We start from the raw sequence: 20,388 nt of genomic DNA, 5'->3' as shown, positions 1-20,388 counted from the left end.
GGGACATGCTGATGAAGTATTTGTTTTGGAGACACATCCCTTTGATTCCAGAATTATGTTATCTGCAGGACATGATGGCAGCATATTCATATGGGATATTACAAAAGGCACCAAGATGAAACATTATTTTAATATGGTAAGTGGAGTGAGAGGTATCTTCACGCATGTTTGCATTTGTTTCAAGTATTTGGATAATGAAGTGTAGCCAGAAACCGATCTGCGTATTTTGGCAGTTTATATTTCTAGGAATCAGGGTACTACTTAGTCTGATAAATATCTGATAGCCATATATACATACATACATACATACAAATGTGAAATTTGTATAACTAATTCACATGAGGGAAAGATTTTCAAAATTTATTTATTTAGCTTTGTGTGTGTGAATTTGTCCCCGTCTGTGTTTATATTGGCAAAATTATGGTAGTTCACACAACTTTTTCACTATTTAAATTTATTAAAACATTTGATAATAAGGACTTCCTGGCCATCCAATGGTTAAGACTCAGCACTTCCAATGCAGGGAAACTAAGATCCCATATGGCACGTGGTGCGGCCAAAAAAAAAAATTTGATAATTAAAAATGATACTCAGTAGAGTCATCTAGGGAATCAAACATCATTGTTTGTTTTTCAGCGTTTCTTCTTTTTGCACATGAATATTTGAAAACCAGATTACGATCTTATTGCATGTTTTTAGAATTTCTTATACATGACTACAATACAGTTACCAAAATAGGCAAATTTAACATTGATAAAGTAGCATTATCTAATCCAGGTTTACATTCAGATTTTGTCAGTTGTCCTAATAATGCCTTTATAGTTATGTTTTACCCCTTGGACCAGGATCTAATTCAGGCTCATGCATTGTATTAAGTAGTTACGTATCTCTAGTTTTGTAAAATCAATAATTCTGCCTTTTTTTTTTTTTTCCTATATCTTGCCCTTTTACAGGCAAGTAATGTTACAGGATATCTCTGTTTTGTCTGATATTTCTTCATGATTCAATACTGTTTCACGTTTTGTTTTTTTTTTTATAAGATGTACAATTTGCAAATATTTTATTCTGTGAGTTGTTTTTCACTTTTTTTATTTTTATTTTTTTAAAGATTTTAATTAATTAATTAATTTATTTTTGGCTGTGTTGGGTCTTCGTTTCTGTGCGAGGGCTTTCTCCAGTTGCAGCGAGCGGGGGCCACTCTTCATCGCGGTGCGCGGGCCTCTCACTATCGCGGCCTCTCTTGTTGCGGAGCACAGGCTCCAGACGCGCAGGCTCAGTAATTGTGGCTCATGGGCCCAGTTGCTCCGCGGCATATGGGATCCTCCCAAACCAGGGCGCGAACCCGCGTCCCCTGCATTGGCAGGCAGATTCTCAACCACTGCGCCACCAGGGAAGCCCCACATTTTTTTGATGTAATAAAACATAAATGATAGTGTGTCCTCCATTATATTAGAAGGCACATGATATTTATATGTTCCACTGTTATATGGTGATAATTATTAATATTTGGTTAAGGTGGCATCTGCCAAGTTTCTCCACTGATTTTTAAAATAGTTGTTTTTTTCTTTGTAAATCTTAAACTAATTTTTTCAGAGACTATGTAAATGTCTGGTTCCTCATTAAACTTTCACAAATATCAGTATCCATCGAAGGCTTTCTAATGGCATCGTTCTTTACATGTTTATTAGTTGGCATTCTTGCACATAGTTTTGTAATCCTTTCTCATTTTATATAAAGAATGTTTTTCAAACCCTTAAATATTTTTTAAGAATTTGCAAATATATTTTTGACGGTAAATTCAGCCTATCTTAGAAGTATGTTACCTACATAGTTAATTTACTGTTGTTGAGTATTTAAGTGGTTTCTAAAATATGCACAGCAACAATACTTTGAATGTTTTTAATACATGGCTGTTTAGGTAGATCCCTGATTATTTCCTTGGGATAAATTCTGAGGGAAATGTGTAAAAGGGCTTGTACATTGTTAAGACTTTTGATTTTTATATATATATATATCTCATATATATATGATAGGTTTTATACAATTACTCTTCAGTTTATATTGAGATCCAATGCAAACTATAATTAATTTTTGAGGCAATATGGTAGCATCCTATAGGTGAATGATTCTTAGATATTTGATTGAAGACCTTCTTAGTTCATGTGTTCCATGTTTTTGTTGGGTTTTTTTTTGACCTTAAAATTTTAATTTCAATGTGCTTACACTGGACAGTTTCTTCAACAAACAGTTTAAAATACAGTTTTTTATTTATTAACATTAAGTGCACTAAAACAACTCAAATAGCATGACCCAAGTACATCATTAGGCATCTCTGAAACTTGCATCTCTGTTCAAGTTACTGGAAAAAGAACTAAGCCTTCTTCAATTTTTCTATGGCCTTAAAATTCATAGGTACATCCATTGTTTAATTAGCCTTTGAAACTCAATAGGAACATTACATACTAAATTTAATCTATTAAAACAGAAAACTACATTAATTCAGACTTTAAACAGAATATAAGCTAAAATAACCTCTAAGCCAAAGAGTAATCTGAAAAAAGTCTCAAATGGGCAACGATGATCTTATTTCCAGTCAGACACCAAAAATTGGCCTTGTATACTGAATTCTTCTTACCTTTACTGCTCATCTGAGAGTCTCCTAATCCTTTAATGCTAGACAAATTACTTAGGGTTGTAAACCACTAACAAAAACAGTATTTCATTAAGTAAATAGTTAACATAATGTGACACTGAAGTGTTCTCCAGGCACAGTTGCAGGTCGTATTTTGTCAGGAATCATTGTGTAGGACTCTTCAGACTGCAGGTAAAAACTGGAGTCTCTCTTGCTCTGCCTAGGAAGGTTTGCCCACTTGGGAAAACTTCCTTCTCAGCAGGTACCCTTAGCAAAGCTTTTGGTGCAGTAAGTTCCATGTGTATGATAGGAGAGTAGCTGCCACCATCTTTGCTTTACCAGCCAAGGGCTCTCCCCTCCCCACCCTCCTCTGCTTTACTTGGACTGAAGGTCTCAGGCCAGAGGTGTGAAGTGGTGCCAGGGTGCAGGTTGGGCTGTGGTGGAGGTGTCTCTTCAAAGGACGCTGGGGGTGAATCTGTGTAATCGGAGGGAAAATATTTACACATTTTTTTCCTTTTTATGTTATGAGAGAATGCAAATTTGTATACATGGATCATCTTATTCAGCAAGTCCCTAAATATCCCAATACCTTAATTTTCCCCCCCATTTTGTTAATTGGCACTCATTCATGTGTGGTATAGCAGTAGTGAATTGTTGCTTTTCGAGCGGGTATTTAGGTATGTATGTGAGTTTGTTTTGGCAGTTAGTTGGGTGGATGAATCCTTTTTCCAACGCTGATTTAACTTGTCCTAAAGTTTAATTATTGGAAAGTTATAGGCTGAGACAACAAATAAGCATAGCTCTACACTATTGAGTTAATGAAACAACTCATTTAACTATAAATTGATAATACTAAACTACTGTGATTTACAGTAAAAAAAAACAAGAATAAAACAGTTTAAAGTTATCTATTTAAGGCAACATTCATGATGCACTTAGAGTATCCTTCCTGAAATTTGTGGCAGTTTGAAATAAGGTAGTTGCAGGTGCAGGCATTTACATATGCACCCTTGAGACTTTGCAGCATTACAAATTTGCATTTCCACTTAGTCATCTAAGTGGAAAGCTTAAACTCCATAAAAGTATTGATTTTAGTTCATGAATTCCAAACTTCATTAATCTTTAATCATTTCCTTTGTAGGTTATTAATCAAAAGATTCTTGTTATATATTGAAAGAAAAGTTTGTGAAATTGTCACTCACGTGTAAGAAGTAAAGAAAGCCTTCATTTTGGATTGGTTTATGATCCTTCATTTGATCAATTTGAGAACTAATTCTTAGATCTTTCGAGATTTTTTTCTAGGCTAGTGGTATCTAAAATGAATTTTATTTTCTGAAAATATTAACATGTGCTTAACGAAAAATTTGTTTAAAAATTTTTTTTTTCAGAAGTTGATATAGCAGAAGCTCTTACATAGAAATGGTCATACATTTTTCCCTCCGTGTTTCCTAGATTGAAGGACAAGGACATGGAGCTGTATTTGACTGTAAGTTTTCACAGGATGGACAGCATTTTGCCTGTACAGATTCTCACGGTCACCTTCTGATATTTGGTTTTGGATGCAGCAAGCCATATGAAAAGGTCATTTCATATACTTTCTTATATAGCATGTAAAATAGTTATAAAGGATGTTTTGAAAATAGGTTAGATGTATTGATTTGATTTTTTTGTCTTTTCAAATAAAGTTAACTGGTTAATAATTTATTTTCTTTAACATGTATAAACCTCAAAATATCAATTTGTAAACTTCCCTTTTCTAGATTCCCGATCAGATGTTCTTCCATACTGACTATCGGCCACTGATTAGGGATTCTAATAATTATGTCTTAGATGAGCAAACTCAGCAGGCTCCTCATCTTATGCCTCCACCGTTCTTGGTAGATGTAGATGGAAATCCTCATCCAACTAAGTATCAGAGATTAGTACCAGGCCGAGAAAATTCTGCAGATGAACATTTGGTTCCACAGCTAGGTTATGTGGCAACAAGTAAGTTCTAAGTCTTTTTTTTTGTTTTGTTTAATTTTTAATCTGAAAAATGTAAGTAATAATACAAAGAACTCCTGTACTTTCAGATTCACCAGTCCTTAATATTTTGTTTTATTATTCTATCTCTAGATACATATTATTGTTTTGAACCATTTGACACTTAAGTTCTGGCCCTCATGTCCATTTACCCCTAAATACTTCAGTATGTATTTTCTAAGAACAAAGATATTTTCTTATGTAATCATAAACAGTTATCAAAATTAGGACATTTAACAATTATATAATACTGTTATCACATCTATAGTCTGTAATCAAATATTATTGTTCTAATAATGCCTGTTATAGCTTTTTTTCTCCCTTGATGTAGATTTTAATTTGGGACTGCACATTAAATTCAGTTGTCATTGATTAAGTTCAGGTTATGCATTTTGGAAAGAAGACAACATAAATGGTGTTGTAGCCTTCCTGGAGTATCATGTCAGGATGCTTATGATTGTGTTTTGTGCACTTATTGGTGATGCTGACTTTGAACACTTGGTATTCGCCAAGGTTTTCCACTATGAATTTTTTTTTTCTCTTTGTAATTATTAAGTAGCTTGTGGTTTAAATAACCTGTTCTATTTCAAACTTTTAGGATCCATTGATAATTTTTGCCTGAATCAGTTGTTACTCTGAAGGTTGCAAAACGGTTTTCTAACTCTATTATTGCACCTGCATTTTATCATTAGCTGGCCATCTACTACTCTCCCATTTATTTATTTATTTCGTTTATTAAGTTTTAGTATGGACTTCCGGGTTGTTATATAGTGGGTTACAATCCAGTACTATCATTGTTTAGTTGCTCATATTATCCTTGGATTTGGCTGGAAGAGCCCATTCAAGCTGAGTTTTGTGTATTTTCCCAAGTCCCCATCATTCCTTGAGCACTTCCTTACTTTCTGGCAAAAGATGTTCCAGTCCTGTCTTGTACTTTGCCTGTCCTAGCCAAGTACAGAGTTTTTTGTTTTGTCTGTTTTTGTATTTGTTCATGGCAGTGTAGTGTTTTTCCCTAATATTATTAAATGAAGAAAAAAGATGCTTCTATTTAGTTCGGATGAGGATTAATTTACTGAAACTAAATCACCTTAAAGTTAAAGATTAATGTAAATCACTATATGTTTACTCTTTGAAATTTTTTTTATTAGTTCGATTGAAGTGTACTTTGTATACAACAAAATTCACCACTTTTAAGTGTACAATTCAAATGAGTTGAGAAATGTTAAACAGTCACGTAAACCACCACCACAATCAAGATACAGAATATTTCCAGTGCCCCCAAAAGTTCTCTTGGGCCTGTTTGGAATTAGTCCTCTCCCTTCTCCTGACCCCTTGTAATGACTGTTTTATTTTGTCACTTTGAGTTTTCCTTTTTAAGGAATTTTGTATAAATGAAGTCATACAATATGTAGTCTTTTGTGTCTGGCTTCTTTAACTTAACATGGTGCTTTTGAGATTCATTCCTGTTGCAGGTATCAGTCTTTTTTTCCTGTTTATTGATAGTGCACCATTGTACAGATATATCATCATTTATCTATTCACTAGTAGCTGAAAAACATTTGTTTGTTTTCCATTTTGTGGCTGTTTTAAGGAGTGCTGAAATATCCAACTATTCTGTGGATTTGTCTTATTTTTTCCTTCAGTTCTCTCAATTTTTGCTTTATGTATTTTAAAATTCTGTTATTATGTACATACACGATTCAGATTGTGCTCTTGGTGAATTAATTCTTTTTTTTACAATTTTATTTATTTTTGGCTGCGTTGGGTCCTCGTTGCTATGCGCGGGCTTCCTCTAGTTGTGGCAAGCGGGGGCTACTCTTCCTTGTGGTGCGCGGGCTTCTCATCGCGGTGGCTTCTCTTGTCACGGAGCACGGGCTTTAGGTGCGCGGGCTTCAGTAGTTGTGGCACGTGGGCTTCAGTAGTTGTGGCTCCTGGGCTGTAGAGCACAGGCTCAGTAGTTGTGGCCCATGGGCTTAGCTGCTCTGCGGTATGTGGGATCTTCGCGGACCAGGGCTCGAACCCGTGTCCCCTGCATTGGCAGGCGGATTCCCAACCACTGTGCCCTCAGGGAAGCCCTGAATTAATTCTTTCATCATTATGAAATGTTCCTTTTTATCCTCAGGAGTATTTCTTGTTTTGAAGACCATTAACTTTGTTTCATATTAAAGTAAATAATCCAACTTTTTAAAATTAGTGTTATCATGGTGTATCTTTTCAATTCTTCTAACCAATATGTCTTTATATTAAAACAGATTTCTTGCAGGCAGCAATCCAATCTGACAACCTGTCTTTTAATTGGACTATGTAGACCATTTACATTTAATATAATTATTAGTATAGTCAGGCTTGAAGCTCTACATAATGCTACGTGTTTTGTCTTTATCCTTTCTGTTCTTTGTGCCTTTTCTCCTTTTTTTCCAAACTTTTTTGAAGTTGCTTATTTTTTAGTGTTTTATCATTATTGCCACTAATGTTTTATTAGCAATACCTGTTAGTCTTACTTATTTTTAATGGTTGTTCTAGGGCCTAAATTGTCAGTGTGTAGTTTGCAGACCCATGGTTTTATCCGTGACCTTTTATGGGGTCTTCGAGGTTATGACTATCTTCATAATAATATGGAACTATTATTTACCTTTGACATTTGCACTGATGAAACAGAAGCAGTGGTGGGTGAAACATTTGGTACCTTAGCACAAATCAAGGCCGTGGCACCAAACTACTAGCGGTCATTGTATTCTCCGCTGCTTTGAACACACATTTTTAAATATTCTGAGTGTTAAAATTGGAAATATGCTTAAAACAGCTCTTGTTTGTGTCTGAAGTCTCTACTCTGGCTAGTGGGAACATGTACTATTGCCAGCCCTGTGAGAATTCTGGCAATTTTTTGGCATTAAAAAATGGCTTGGCTTTTTCATGTTTTATTCCCCAGCATGGTGGAGTTTTAACCAATGTGTGCACATATTATTTAGCCAAAGAATCGATTCCTCATTGTGTACCTCTGAGCTTTCTGTGCAATCCAGTCCTCTCTGATATTCAGCCCTGCATATTTTAGTCTTTCCCCTGCTCTCAAACTCTGACCTCTGTCCCTCAACTCATTGTGACCTCTGGGTGGTACTTGGGTTCCCTCTCCTTGTTCTGTAGTCTGGAAATTGCTTCCAGGCTGTTACCTGGAGCAATCAAAAGACTGGGCTCCATTGTCTTCTCTCAGGGATCACAGTCCTGTGCTGTTATCCAACATCTGAAAGCCCTTCTTTCATATATATTTTTTCCAGTGTTGTAGTAGTTTATAGTGGAAGGGCACTGTAGTACTTAAGCCTTTATGTGTAGAACCCTTCTTTAGTATTTGAATGGTGACTGCATTATGCCAAGTAGAAACAAGTATCATTCTTGATATTTCCCAAGTTACATTTAAATTCAGTGCTGTGAAAGAAAAGTTACATAGGGTTTTTTGGGGAGGGGAGAGGATTAGAAGTCTCCTTTTCTGCTGTTTTCCCTTTGGTTCCATGTTGTGATCTTAGGGATGTTATGTTATTCCTAGTTCTAATTAAAGTCTTTTTATCCTTTTACAGAATTTTTTTAATATAAATTTATTTATTTTATTTATTTATGTTTGGCTGTGTTGGGTCTTCGCTGCTGCGTGCGGGCTTTCTCTAGTTGTGGCAAGCGGGGGCTACTCTTTGTTGTGGTGCGAGGGCTTCTCATTGCGATGGCTTCTCTTGTTGCAGAGCACGGGCTCTAGGCGCACGGGCTTGAGTAGTTGTGGCACGTGGGCTCAGGAGTTGTGGCTCGTGGGCTCTAGAGTGCAGGCTCAGTAGTTGTGGTGCACGGGCTTAGTTGCTCCACGGCATGTGGGATCTTCCCGGACCAGGGCTCGACCCCGTGTCCCCTGCATTGGCAGGCGGATTCTAAACCACTGTGCCACCAGGGAAGTCCCTTGTTATCCTTTTAGATTAGGGCTCCACTTCTTGCTGTCTTAGGTCATTTTTTGACAGTGATCAAAACATTTCCGTGGTTTTTGTTTAGCTCTTCTAAATTCTTCATTGATTTCCACAGTAAAATGGAGATGTTATCAATAAGATTTAAGGGATCTAAAAGTAGATTAGTAGAATAGAAGGATAGAAGTATTTTTCCCCCGGAATAGTATATGACATTTTTCAGTTTTTGACATGTTACTATGGATGCAAGTATGCAAGTATATCTTTGCATTCTTTTTGCCTAATACCCTATTAATTGCGATTTGTTAAGGTTCTGCTTATAAGCTGGTGGGGGGGGGTGGTCCATGTTATATATTATGTTCAAAGAAGATGCGTTTTATGGTGGGAGGATATGTAATGAGTTGTTTGCATGAAAATGTCAATGTTTAGGTAAATTTCAAGACCCCACAACCATCTAACACTTTTTATCCATTAACACTAACTGAACCTATTAAATATCTCTGAAAATGTATTATTTGAAAAATAAAGAAGCAAAGACATCTAAAAATATCTGATTTTGTACGTGAAGGATTATGGCTATATGCTTAAAGCCTATTTGAAAGAGTGACTTAAGCTTGGTGGGAGAGGCATGTGGAAGCTGCCTCCCTCAACTGTACGTGCTTGGGGTGGGAGAGAGCTGGGGTTGGGAGTGGTCATTTGTTGAAGGCCTAAAAGGTGTTACTTACTCTTATTTATTTCTTAAGACAAAGAAATGCCACTGCTTTTCTCTACATCAGAAATCACACATTGTTGGTTGTTATAGTCAGAGAGACCTTGGGAAATAAGATTTTAATGAAATACTTGTATAAATGAGGGGCATTAATGTGAAACAGAAAAACAAGACTTTCACTTTCACTCAAGTGTGTTTCCAGGTGCTCACTTCTAGGGATTTCAGAACCTCTGTTGAGGTTTTTGTGGTATTAGTACCCTAAAGTTTGTTCTGAATTTTTTCTATGACTTAATTAGTTATGAATATAAAGGGTATCTTTAATTAATTATTTTTGAAAAGCAAGAATTCTGACAATTGCTAATGTAATTTTAATTGTAGCCTATTGAAAGTTTTTTCCTATTCATATGTATTATGATTTCATATTCATTCATTGAATTTGCAGGTGATGGAGAGGTAATTGAACAAATTATAAGCCTACAAACCAATGACAATGGTGAACAAAGCCCAGAGTCCAGTGTTCTTGATGGAATGATAAGACAATTGCAGCAGCAGCAAGATCAGAGAATGGGAGCAGGTCAGGATGCTGCTCCAAGTGGACTTTCAAATGGGGAAGAAACGCCCCGAAGAGGTAATAAATATGTGAGAGATATTTTACCTTAATATGGCTGGATTGAAATTGAAGAATAAATGAAGTCATTGTCCCCTACATGCAGTGTAAAAAACCTTAAGCAATGTACGCTTACAACTTGAGTAGTAGCCTGGAGGTAGCTTTATTAGGTGTAAGGTTGATGGACTAACAAATGGACATTTGAATTTCAAGTACTATGAAAGGCTATTGAAATCTTTTTGCTCTAAAATAAGAGTATTTACAAAATTACATTAAATAAATAAGAATAAAGAACAAAGTGTTTTCTAAAGGAAACACTAGGTTTCCTTTCCTTTATAATCCTTAAAAAACTGAATTGAGTAGAGCCCTGTTTCTTCCTGAATCAGGAAGCTTGAAGTGAGTTTTCAGGGCAAAGTACTTGATATTGGAATGTAGTAATAATTATATTAGTGGAAATAATCTAGAAGAGATGGGTGATTGTTATGCAACTGAAAACTCACTCTGGAAAAGCTAAAACCTTGTGGAAGATAAGAGAAGATTTGAGAGGCTGTAAAATGCTATAAAATTTCCTGTCTCTTTATCGCTCAGTGCTGTGTTCTGAACAGTTTCTTCAGCTCTTTCTGCCCTTTCACTATTGATCTTCCTTTCATCTAATCTGCCTCGTAACTAGGCTTTAGATTTTTTTTATTATTATTTGTTTTTTATTTTGGCTGCATGGCTTGTGGGATCTTTTTTGTTTGTTTTTAATTTCTTTTTGGCTGCGTTGGGTCTTCATTGCTATGCACAGGCTTTCTCTAGTTGTGGTGAGTGGGGGCTACTCTTCGTTGTGGTGCGCGGGCTTCTCATTGTGGTGACTTCTCTTGTGGAGCACGGGCTCTAGGCGCGTGGGCTTCAGTAGTTGCGGCACGCAGGCTCAGTAGTTGTGGCTCATGGGCTCGAGAGTGCAGGCTCAGTAGTAGGCGCACGGGCTTAGTTGCTCTGTGGCACGTGGGATCTTCCCGGACCAGGGATCGAACCCATGTCCCCTGCATTAGCAGGTGGATTCTTAACCACTGTGCCACCAGGAAATCCCGGCTTGTGTAGTTCCCCAACCGGGGATCGAACCCAGGCCCTCGGCAATGAAAGTAGGGAGTCGTAATCACTGGACCGCCAGGGAACTCGCAGTGCTTTAGATTTTTATTTGCAGCGACTGTTAGGTCTACAAGTTTTATTTTTTTCTCTTTAAAATATGACTTTAAAATTAGTGCCTTATACTTTAAGTTTTACTTCTTTTATATATTTAACTGTTTTGGATTCTAGCAGCACAGAATTGGGTCTATCAAAACTTTGTTCTTGACATACTCTTATTGTTCGTTTACACGTGCTCCTCTTTGGTTTGTTTTAAATCATGATAATAATCTACATCTTTTTATGTGGTCCTGTCCTGTTTCCCTATCCCAAGATAACAACTATTCTGAATCTCATGTTGATTATTCGCCTTTTAAAAAATAGGTTTGACACTCTTAAATGTATGAATAAAAAGCATTTGTTTTTAAACTTTATCCAAAGGTTTGTAAAGGTTAACTTTATCAAAAGGTTTATAAAGGTTTATAAAAGGTTTATAAAGGGACTTAATTTTTTTCACATAGTGCTGTATATTTAAGATTGCTCAGTTGTCGCATTGGATTAATTTTGACTGTTGTGTACTCTGTTGTATATCTGATTTTATTAATTCATTCTCTTGATGGGCTTTTGGGTAGTTTTGAGATTTTGCTAATCTCAAACAGAAATGCTGTTAACAGTCTTGTATGGGTCTCGTATACACTTGAAAGAATTTCTTTCTCTCTGTTATGTTTTTTTTTCTAAATTTTAGAGTAAGATGTGAACTTTATCCCTTTGGCTTCTTTCTGTATCTTCCAAGAACAGGAACATTCTTTTATATGATCATAATACAATGATCACAGTCAACAGACTTCACAATACTACACAATGTACAGAGTCTACAGTACTGCTCTCTGATGTACAATCTTCACATTTCCCCACTTGTCCCAAAATTGTCCTTCATGGCTTTTTAAAATTTTAGGGTTTAATCAAGCCTTGGTCCATGTGCTTAATTATTGCGTCTCTTTTAATTTAGAACAGTTCCCTCATGGCACTGGTACTTTTGAAGAGTTCAGGCCTGTTGTTTCACAGAATTTCCCTCAATTTGAATTTGTCTGATTATCTCATAATTGGATTCAGGTTAAACATTTTAGGTAAGAATACTGCATAGTTGCTAGTGTTCTTCTCAGTGCATCAGAGCAAGAGGCACAAGATATGTATGCATTTTTCTGCACCTTGCTTTTTTCCCTTAAAAGCATATTCTAGAAATCACTCTCTTTCCGTTCACAGAGCTTGTCTTCATTCCTTTTTATAGCTTCATAGTACTCCACTGTGTGGAATAACCAGTCTTTGTAATTAATCTGTTTATGGCCACTTAAGTTATTTTTCATGCTTGCTATTACAAGTAATGTTGTGATACATAACATATATTTTCTTCAAATTGTTGGAGAATAATACTATGACTTGGGCAGTCAAATTTAGAATTTAGGGCTTCCCTGGTGGCGCAGTGGTTAAGAATCTGCCTGCCAACGTAGGGGACATGGGTTCGAGCCCTGGTCCGGGAAGATCCCACATGCCACGGAGCAACTAAGCCTGTGTGCCACAACTACTGAGCCTGTGCTCTATAGCCCACCAGTCACAACTATGGAGCCCACGTGCCACAACTACTGAAGCCCATGTGCCTAGAGCCCGAGCTCCGCAACAAGAGAAGCCACCGCAATGAGAAGTCTGCCCACCACAATGAAGAGTAGCCCCCACTTGCTGCAACTAGAGAAAGCCCGCGCACAGCAACAAAGACCCAGTGCAACCAAAAAAAAAAAAAAAAATTTAGAATTTATTTTTAGTTCTCAATTCAAAAAGTGTTTCTTAAACATCAATATATTTTAATATAAATTTTGGATTAATAGCAGGGGCATTTAATGTCATTTTTAATAGATGGAGTATAATATGTTGTGTAGGGCAAATTGGTTCACATTTGATTGGTGAACAGAATGTTGTACATAGAAGAATGCAGAGGTTTGTTCACTCATATTTGAGTTTTACCCTAAGCAAGGAAAGCTGACATATTTGGAGTAAAATTTAATAGCCTCCCATAGGAAAGGATATAGCCCCCAGTTTTTTTTGTTGCATTAGTAGCAGGATCCCCTTCACCCTGTGGTTCAAGAAAACAAGTACTTTGCCTGGGATTCCCTCCACATCCACCCAGGGTGGTCTCCATCCTTTGTGACTTACAGCTCTTGGGAGGTTGCCCTGCCTCCTGTGTCTACCTGATCAGCTCTGCATAGGCTCAGGGCTTGATGTGGTCTGCATTGCCCTGTTACCCACTCTCCTAGCTCCAATTCAGGTGCTGCCAGCATTTCCCCACTTTACATTTTTGTGAATTTTAATAATGGGCTCTGGCAGCTTGCCTGCTTGAGTGGCTTAGATTATCTCTTTAGGTCACAAATAATGTTTGTTGTTAGAGCTCTTATTATAAAGCCACCACAGTTTGAAGCATCTGTTTGCAGTGCTAATTTTTCCAGAAAGATGTGTTTTTAGTTTGCAGTTTTGAGGAAGGCAAGGTTTTTAGGACTGCAAATATAACATTATTATAGAAAATGCGTGAACGTTAAATTTCAGAAAGTCTAATAAAAATGGAAATTGAGGTTAATAGTTATGTTAATGTTTGTTCTGTAGTCTAAATTTTTTTTAAAGAGATCTTTATTTATTTATTTATTTTGGCTGTGTTGGGTCTTTGTTGCTGTGTGCGGGCTTTCTCTAGTTGTGGCGAGCGGGAGCTACTCTTCATTGCGGTGCACGGGCCTCTCATTGTGATGGCTTCTCTTGTTGCAGAGCACGGGCTCTAGGTGCGCGGGCTTCAGTAGTTGTGGCGTGCGGGCTCAGTAGTTGTGGCGTGCGGGCTCAGTAGTTGTGGCTCGCGGGCTTAGTTGCTCCACAGCATGTGGGATCTTCCCGGACCAGGGCTTGAACCCGTGTCCCCTGCACTGGCAGGCGGATTCTTAACCACTGCGCCACCAGGGAAGTCCCCAGGTAGCCTACATTTTGATCTCAGTCACATTAAGATTCTTCTTTCCAAAGTTTTTTCAGTAGATCTTTTTTTTTTTGGTTTGTATCTTAGTAGGAGGAATGTATATGCATATTAGATTGAAGTTTGTTTTGTAATCATTCTTGACAATTTTTCCCTAGGTTTTAGAAGACTAAGCTTAGACATCCAGTCCCCTCCAAATATTGGTCTGCGTCGTAGTGGACAAGTGGAAGGTGTTCGTCAAATGCACCAGAATGCTCCACGTAGTCAGATGGCTACAGAGCGTGACCTGCAGGCTTGGAAGCGAAGAGTGGTTGTACCAGAGGTACCACTAGGCATATTTAGGTTTGTTTTAGGATATCTATTAATATTGTTTATATCTTTGAAAATATATCTATATGGTTATTTACACATATTTTAATCATTAGTGGTATAAATAATCATATACATATATTTTAGTAATGGGTTGGGATGTATTTTAATTGTGGTAGGAAAATGTCAAAATTGTTCTCTAACTCCATAACCAATCTTGTTTCATCTATACAAACACCCCCCTGTTCTCCCTTCAGTATTATTTTGGAAGATATTCCAGACATAATATCATTTTGTCTAAAAGTATGTCAGTATGTAATTTCTAAGGATAAGGAATTGTCTTAAAATATAACTATAATGCCATTGTCATATCTTAAAAAACAAACAGTTCCTCAGTAGAACCAAATAGCCAGTGTTTAAATTTCCAGTTGTTCCAAATGTCATATTTTTAGTTTTTTGCAAGACTATTTCATAAGTGGTAAAATTCCATCAGAAGGCACATAATATCTTTTTCTTTATTTCTTTTCTTTTCTTTTTTTTTTTTTTTTTTGTGATGCTAGCAGGAACTGATACTCACTGCCCAGGTTCATTAATTTATTAGGGATTATAAAATAGTGATGTTTCAGCTCTGAAGTCTTTATTATCTTGGATACTTCCAAATAAAAATTTACCCACATCTACTATTTGATTATCCAGTAGTAAAGTTTGTATATAAAAAACAGTATAGCTGCCTGCTCATTTTGCTTTATTTACCTTCAAAATAAAGATTTATTTCTTTATATTCTCCTGCAGTGGCCAATTTGTGTGTTTGTGTTTTTCACTGTATTAATTACACTGCTGTGATTTAGCTTATTTCTAATGTCCTTATTAATGTTTAAATTTTTTTATCTCTGGCCAGGAGGAGCTTCTTCAAGTTGGCTCCTGAGTCCTTTTGAAATGATGTAGTAGCCTTGCGTAGCATCTTTGCTGTCAGGCATGGCAGGGTGTTACAGGTTCTTCTTGTAAATTTCTTGACCTAGACTTAGGATTAGTCTTTTCTCTTAAGCGGCCCTATTTTCTTTTAGTGAGAAATGGTATTTCATAAGTATAGTGTGGATCGTAGGGTTTTCCTTGTACTGAATTGTAATGTACTGATTTTCAAGTTATCAAAATGGAGGCAGCAAATACTGTTTTTCATTGATATCTAAAATGTTTCAGTATTCTGTCATGTTTGTGTCTCATAATAACTAATACCTTGAAGATAATTTTGTAAAAGTTTTCATGTGTTTAGCTAGAAGAGTCAGTTGATTGGTGGAGTAATATTGGATAATACTTATATTTCATACAGTGAATTTAAGGATGTTTATAAGTATACGATAAACTAGTGAAAAGCAAAATCTGGAATTGGGATGAGAAATAACAGAAAATCACCGTCGTGTATGCAGCATGCTATAATTAAGCCTTAAAATTATGTCTGAGATGCATGGTCATCAGAACTGAAAGTGTCATTTTAGGATACTTTTTGTTGTCAAAATCAAGGGAAGCAAATAGGTATCAGGAGTGAAAGTCCTGAAGACTAGTTCCTTAAACGATCATTTATTTTCTTAACATGAAGACTGGAAGTAGTTTAAGGCTAGAATCATGGTTCCCCAGTTAATCAGGGACTCAGGCTCCTCCCTTTCTGATATCCATCTTAAGAGTGTGGCTTCCAGTCTTAAAGTCACCTCAAGGTCCAAGATAGCTGGGCTTTATAATAGCTATCACATATTGCATCTGTGATAGAGGTTGAGATTTAGGCCAGAAGAAGGAAGAGAAGGCAGAAGGCGGCAAAAAGGACATTTCTAGTTGAAGGAATTTCACTTAAGCAGACTTAATGGTCCCACATGACATGTCTCCTCATAACTCATTGACCAGAATGTCCTCATATGGCCATACTTAGCTACAGAGGAGGCAAGGTAATACAGTCTCTATTTAGAGCAGCAAAGAGCCTAGATGAAAATTGAGATTTTGCTTCTAAGGAAGAAAGAAGAAGAATGGATTTTGTGAGTCAGCTAATTTTGCTTCTAAGGAAGAAAGAAGAATGGATTTTGTGAGTCAGCTAGCTGCTGCAGTATAATTTTCCCAAAGAAGAGCATAGCTCTTTCTAGAACTCTATTCTAAAATACACTTGAGTTTTTATGAAGGAGATGCTGAGTGATACAGTAGAATCCTTTAGAGAATGGATTTGCAATCTTGGAAAATCATGGGTACATTTTGAGTAGCTAACACGAGAGATTCTGTTTGAGTTGGTCCTCATAGGACCAATCAAAATATAAATGAATGAATATTTCTGTGTTAAATATGAAAAATAGGACCTCCTAGCTGCCTCTGAGATTTTGGTTATATTAAATTTCTAGAAAAGTATAGTTTGCCTTAAGTTTTGTTATAACTTTAGGAATTTTCTGTATTAATTAAAAAAATACTTAAGTTATGATTCCCAGAATCGTAATGATTAGTTTTTTCTCCTTATATCCTTTATTTATCAGCAACTAATATAACTGGGTACTTAAATTTGTAGGAAGTTAGAAGACTTCAGAATAGAGAAAGGTGAAGAAGAAAGAAATCTTTATGTAATTGGAAGAAAGAGGAAGACTCTCCATCTTTCACAGAAGGTAACCTAAATTCCATTTCCTTAGGAATAAACAAATTAGAAATTAAACTGAAATTTATAGTTTTCTTTTTGATCAGTGAGAATATTAGTAATATTAGTCTTCTGTTTGGGATTTAAAATAGTAGACATAAAGTTGTACAGGTGTTAGGAAAAGTGGCTTGAAACTTGCTGAAAGTAGCCTAATGCCTAACAGTGATGAAGGATTCTAGAAAATTATTGTTGGGATTTCCCTGGCGGTCCAGTGGTTAAGACCCTGAGCTCCCAATGCAGGGGGCACGGGTTTGATCCCTGGTTGGGGAACTAAGATCCCACATGCCTCACGGCACGGCCTAAAAAAAAAGTTATTGTCTAATAACCACTAGAACATTGCCAGCCCATCAGAAACATTTTGTATCCATTCCCAATCACTACTCTCTCCTTTCTCCTGCAGGTAACCAACTGTTTGACTTCTAAAGATGCCGGTTAGCTTTGTCTGTTTCTGATGTTTTCCAAATCATGCATTTATAAAAAATCTTAGGTGTCACAGTGGTTTGCAACAAAGCCCAACCCTACCTGAGAAAATCTTATTCCTTAGTGTTTAATTTCTTGACCATCATATGTGAAGCATTAACAAGTTAATGGAATTTACACAAAATGTATGCACGATCAGTGCTACAAAACTATGGTGAAAATGGTTGTGTTTGCAAGATATTCTCTCAGTTGATCATTCAGTTTTGTAGCCATATTGTGAGAAATGGCCTGTGCATGCCTGTCTGCCACATTAACTGTCTTGATGCATGGTGTTTTTGTTTATGACTTGGGCTTTGAGAATTAAATAAAAATAGTTTCTATCTTATTATTTAATTTAAAAATAATTCAAATCTATTACGTCAAGTACTGAAAAGAAAAAAATGTTGACTATCTTCAGCTATAGTTAGGATATTTTCTCATGATAAAAAATCTTCAAAGTTAAATTTACTAAAATTTTTAAGAAATTAATTTTTTCATTTGTTTTATTTTTGCTGGAAAAGTTTTGGAAGATTTTTAAAAATTTGATTACTGTGCTGTTATGTATTCAGAAATTTCTAATTTGGATATGTAATTTGATAAATTACAATCTGTGTAATTAAATTACATCAAAAGTTATTCAAGAAAGTCATAAAGTTAAATGCAGAGAGCTTTAAAAATTTCAATTTAGCTTTTGTCTTAAAAATATTATCTATTTTAAACCCTGTATTGGATAAGAAGGCTAAGCCTTACACTTAATCTGTTTATGTACAAAGTACAGATATACTACATAAGTGTTTATGTACTGTATGTATGTCTGTGGTATTACAATTCGAGGGAGTAAATTAGGAGAAAGTCAAGTTTCCTGTAAGGTAGTGGTAATGTAAAAAAAAAGGATAAGAAACACTGATCTAAATGGAATCATACAGTATGTATATGTAATCTTTTGTATCTGGCTTGCCTTTGCCCTTGTGAGATTTATCTTTGTTGTGAGTAGTTGAAGTTCATTTGTTTTCACTGTTGGATTATTCCCTTAATGAGAATGTTGCTGTTTAATCTATTCTTAAAGGACGTTTGGGTTGTTTTCATATTAGGAATATGAATTAGGAATAGTATGTTAGGAACAATATTGCTTTCAACATTTTGTACATATTTCTTGGTATCCGTCTGTGTATTTCTTTTGAGTATATGCACTGGAGTGAAATTATTGGAGCATAGAATATGTGTATATTCAACTTTAGTAGTTAATGCCACATGTGGTTTCAAAACGATTGCACTCTTGCTTATAGTGAGATAAGTATTAAAGTCTCACTATGTTTGTAGATTTCTTTGTTTCTACGTACTTTGCTTTGTGTGGTTTGAAGCTGTGTTATTTGGTGTGTACAAATTTAGAATTTCCCTTTTTCCTACTGAATTGAACCTTTTACCGTTATGAACTTATCTCTAGTAATGCTTTATTCTTCAAATTCTTGTATATGAATGTAGCTGTGCTACCTTTCTTTTGGCTAGTGTTTGCATAGTACAATGTTTTTATCCTTTACTTCCTGTCTTTCCCTTTTATTTTGTCTTTTTTTTTTAAAATAAATTTATTTTTGGCTGCTTTGGTTCTTTGTTGCTGTGCGCTGCTTTCTCTAGTTGCGGTGAGCAGGGGCTACTCTTTGTTGCGGTGTGCAGGCTTCTCATTGCGGTGGCTTCTCTTGTTGCGGAGCACAGGCTCTAGGTGCGCAGGCTTCAGTAGTTGTGGCACACGGGCTCAGTAGTTGTGGCTCGCGGACTCTAGAGTACAGGCTCAGTAGTTGTGGCGCACGGGCTTAGTTGCTCCGTGGCATGTGGGGTCTTCCCGGACCAGGGCTCGAAGCCGTGTCCCCTGCATTGGCAGGCGGATTCTTAACCACGGCGCCACCAGGGAAGCCCTATTTTCTGTCTTTTTTGTTTTTAGGCTGTTTGTTGCTGTTCTGAATTTTTTTCTGACCGAATATATTCCATTTAGTTAGTTCTCTTCAGCTGTGTGTATCCTGCTAATAACCTTGTATTCTTAGTTTTAGTTATTATATTTTTCTGTTCAGAATTTTCCAGAGTTTTCAGTTTTCTGCTGAAGTTCTCATTATTTTAATTCCTTGAAAATCAGCCCTGGTTATTTAAAAAACCCATTTCTGGTAATTTCATTATTTCAGTATCTTGTTTGCCTGTTAATCTGTTTGCATTCTGTGTTGATTTTTTTCTCATTTTTTTACAATCACATTTTCTTTGTTGCGTGTGTTTTTGATTGAATGTGAGATGGTTTGAAGCCTATGATGACATTTCTTCTCCAGAGAAGGTTTTAATTTGCTTTTGGTAGGCTGCTAGGGCCACTCTCAAACCTGTATCACCTTTACCCAGACAAGGATGGGCTTTTAGTTCCTTGGGATTACTGTTTATCTGTAGTTTACCTATAGGTCTAGATTATAGCCCTATGGGCTAACAGCTGAAGCTTGAGGTGTTTGCCTGTACATAGGAGACTCCGAGTTGTAATTTTTGTTAGCATGACTCAAGAGTTTAGTCTGTCAGTTTTTTGCTTACCTGCTAAACCTTTCAGCTTCCTCTTCCAGAGTGAAATTCTAGGGTTCTTTTTTATTGCTTGTATCCTTTTTTGTGTATTGGTCCTGTAAATCTTCATAGCCTTGTTAGGTATATAGGGCCCTCAAACCGTTTTTTTAAAAATATATATTTTGACAGATTTTCTTGTTCTTCTCAGTGGTAGTTTTGGTCCATCTGAATATACATATTATTAGTCATGAAATTCATTAATAGGAGTTTTTGCTTTAACAAAAAAAGTACTGACAAATTAAGGAAAGATGAGTTGTATTAAAATCAGCCAGGATATATTGTTCAGGATATGTTGAAATGATAAAACATCCCAATGATTATCAAACAGATGGCACTAATGTGAAAATTGATTTGTATATCAGTTC

At 36.2% G+C, this 20,388-nt stretch overlaps 1 protein-coding gene across 3 annotated transcripts in view; it reads left to right on the top strand.

Moving 5' to 3' along the window:
* Positions 1-20,388, top strand: part of BRWD1 (bromodomain and WD repeat domain containing 1) — a 120,417-nt gene that overhangs the window by 49,345 nt on the left and 50,684 nt on the right. For all 3 annotated transcript variants that reach the window (XM_082458726.1, XM_082458728.1, XM_082458727.1), the window contains 6 exons: positions 2-136; positions 4,085-4,213; positions 4,393-4,618; positions 9,741-9,926; positions 14,172-14,355; positions 16,859-16,952. In XM_082458726.1, coding sequence (XP_082314852.1) covers positions 2-136; positions 4,085-4,213; positions 4,393-4,618; positions 9,741-9,926; positions 14,172-14,355; positions 16,859-16,952 — 954 coding nt within the window. The remainder of the gene's footprint in view (position 1; positions 137-4,084; positions 4,214-4,392; positions 4,619-9,740; positions 9,927-14,171; positions 14,356-16,858; positions 16,953-20,388) is intronic.

The sequence above is a fragment of the Balaenoptera physalus genome (assembly GCF_965194825.1).
Source record: "Balaenoptera physalus genome assembly, chromosome: 4".
Taxonomy (NCBI): domain Eukaryota; kingdom Metazoa; phylum Chordata; class Mammalia; order Artiodactyla; family Balaenopteridae; genus Balaenoptera; species Balaenoptera physalus.
This window is presented reverse-complemented; position numbering and strand designations above follow the sequence as displayed.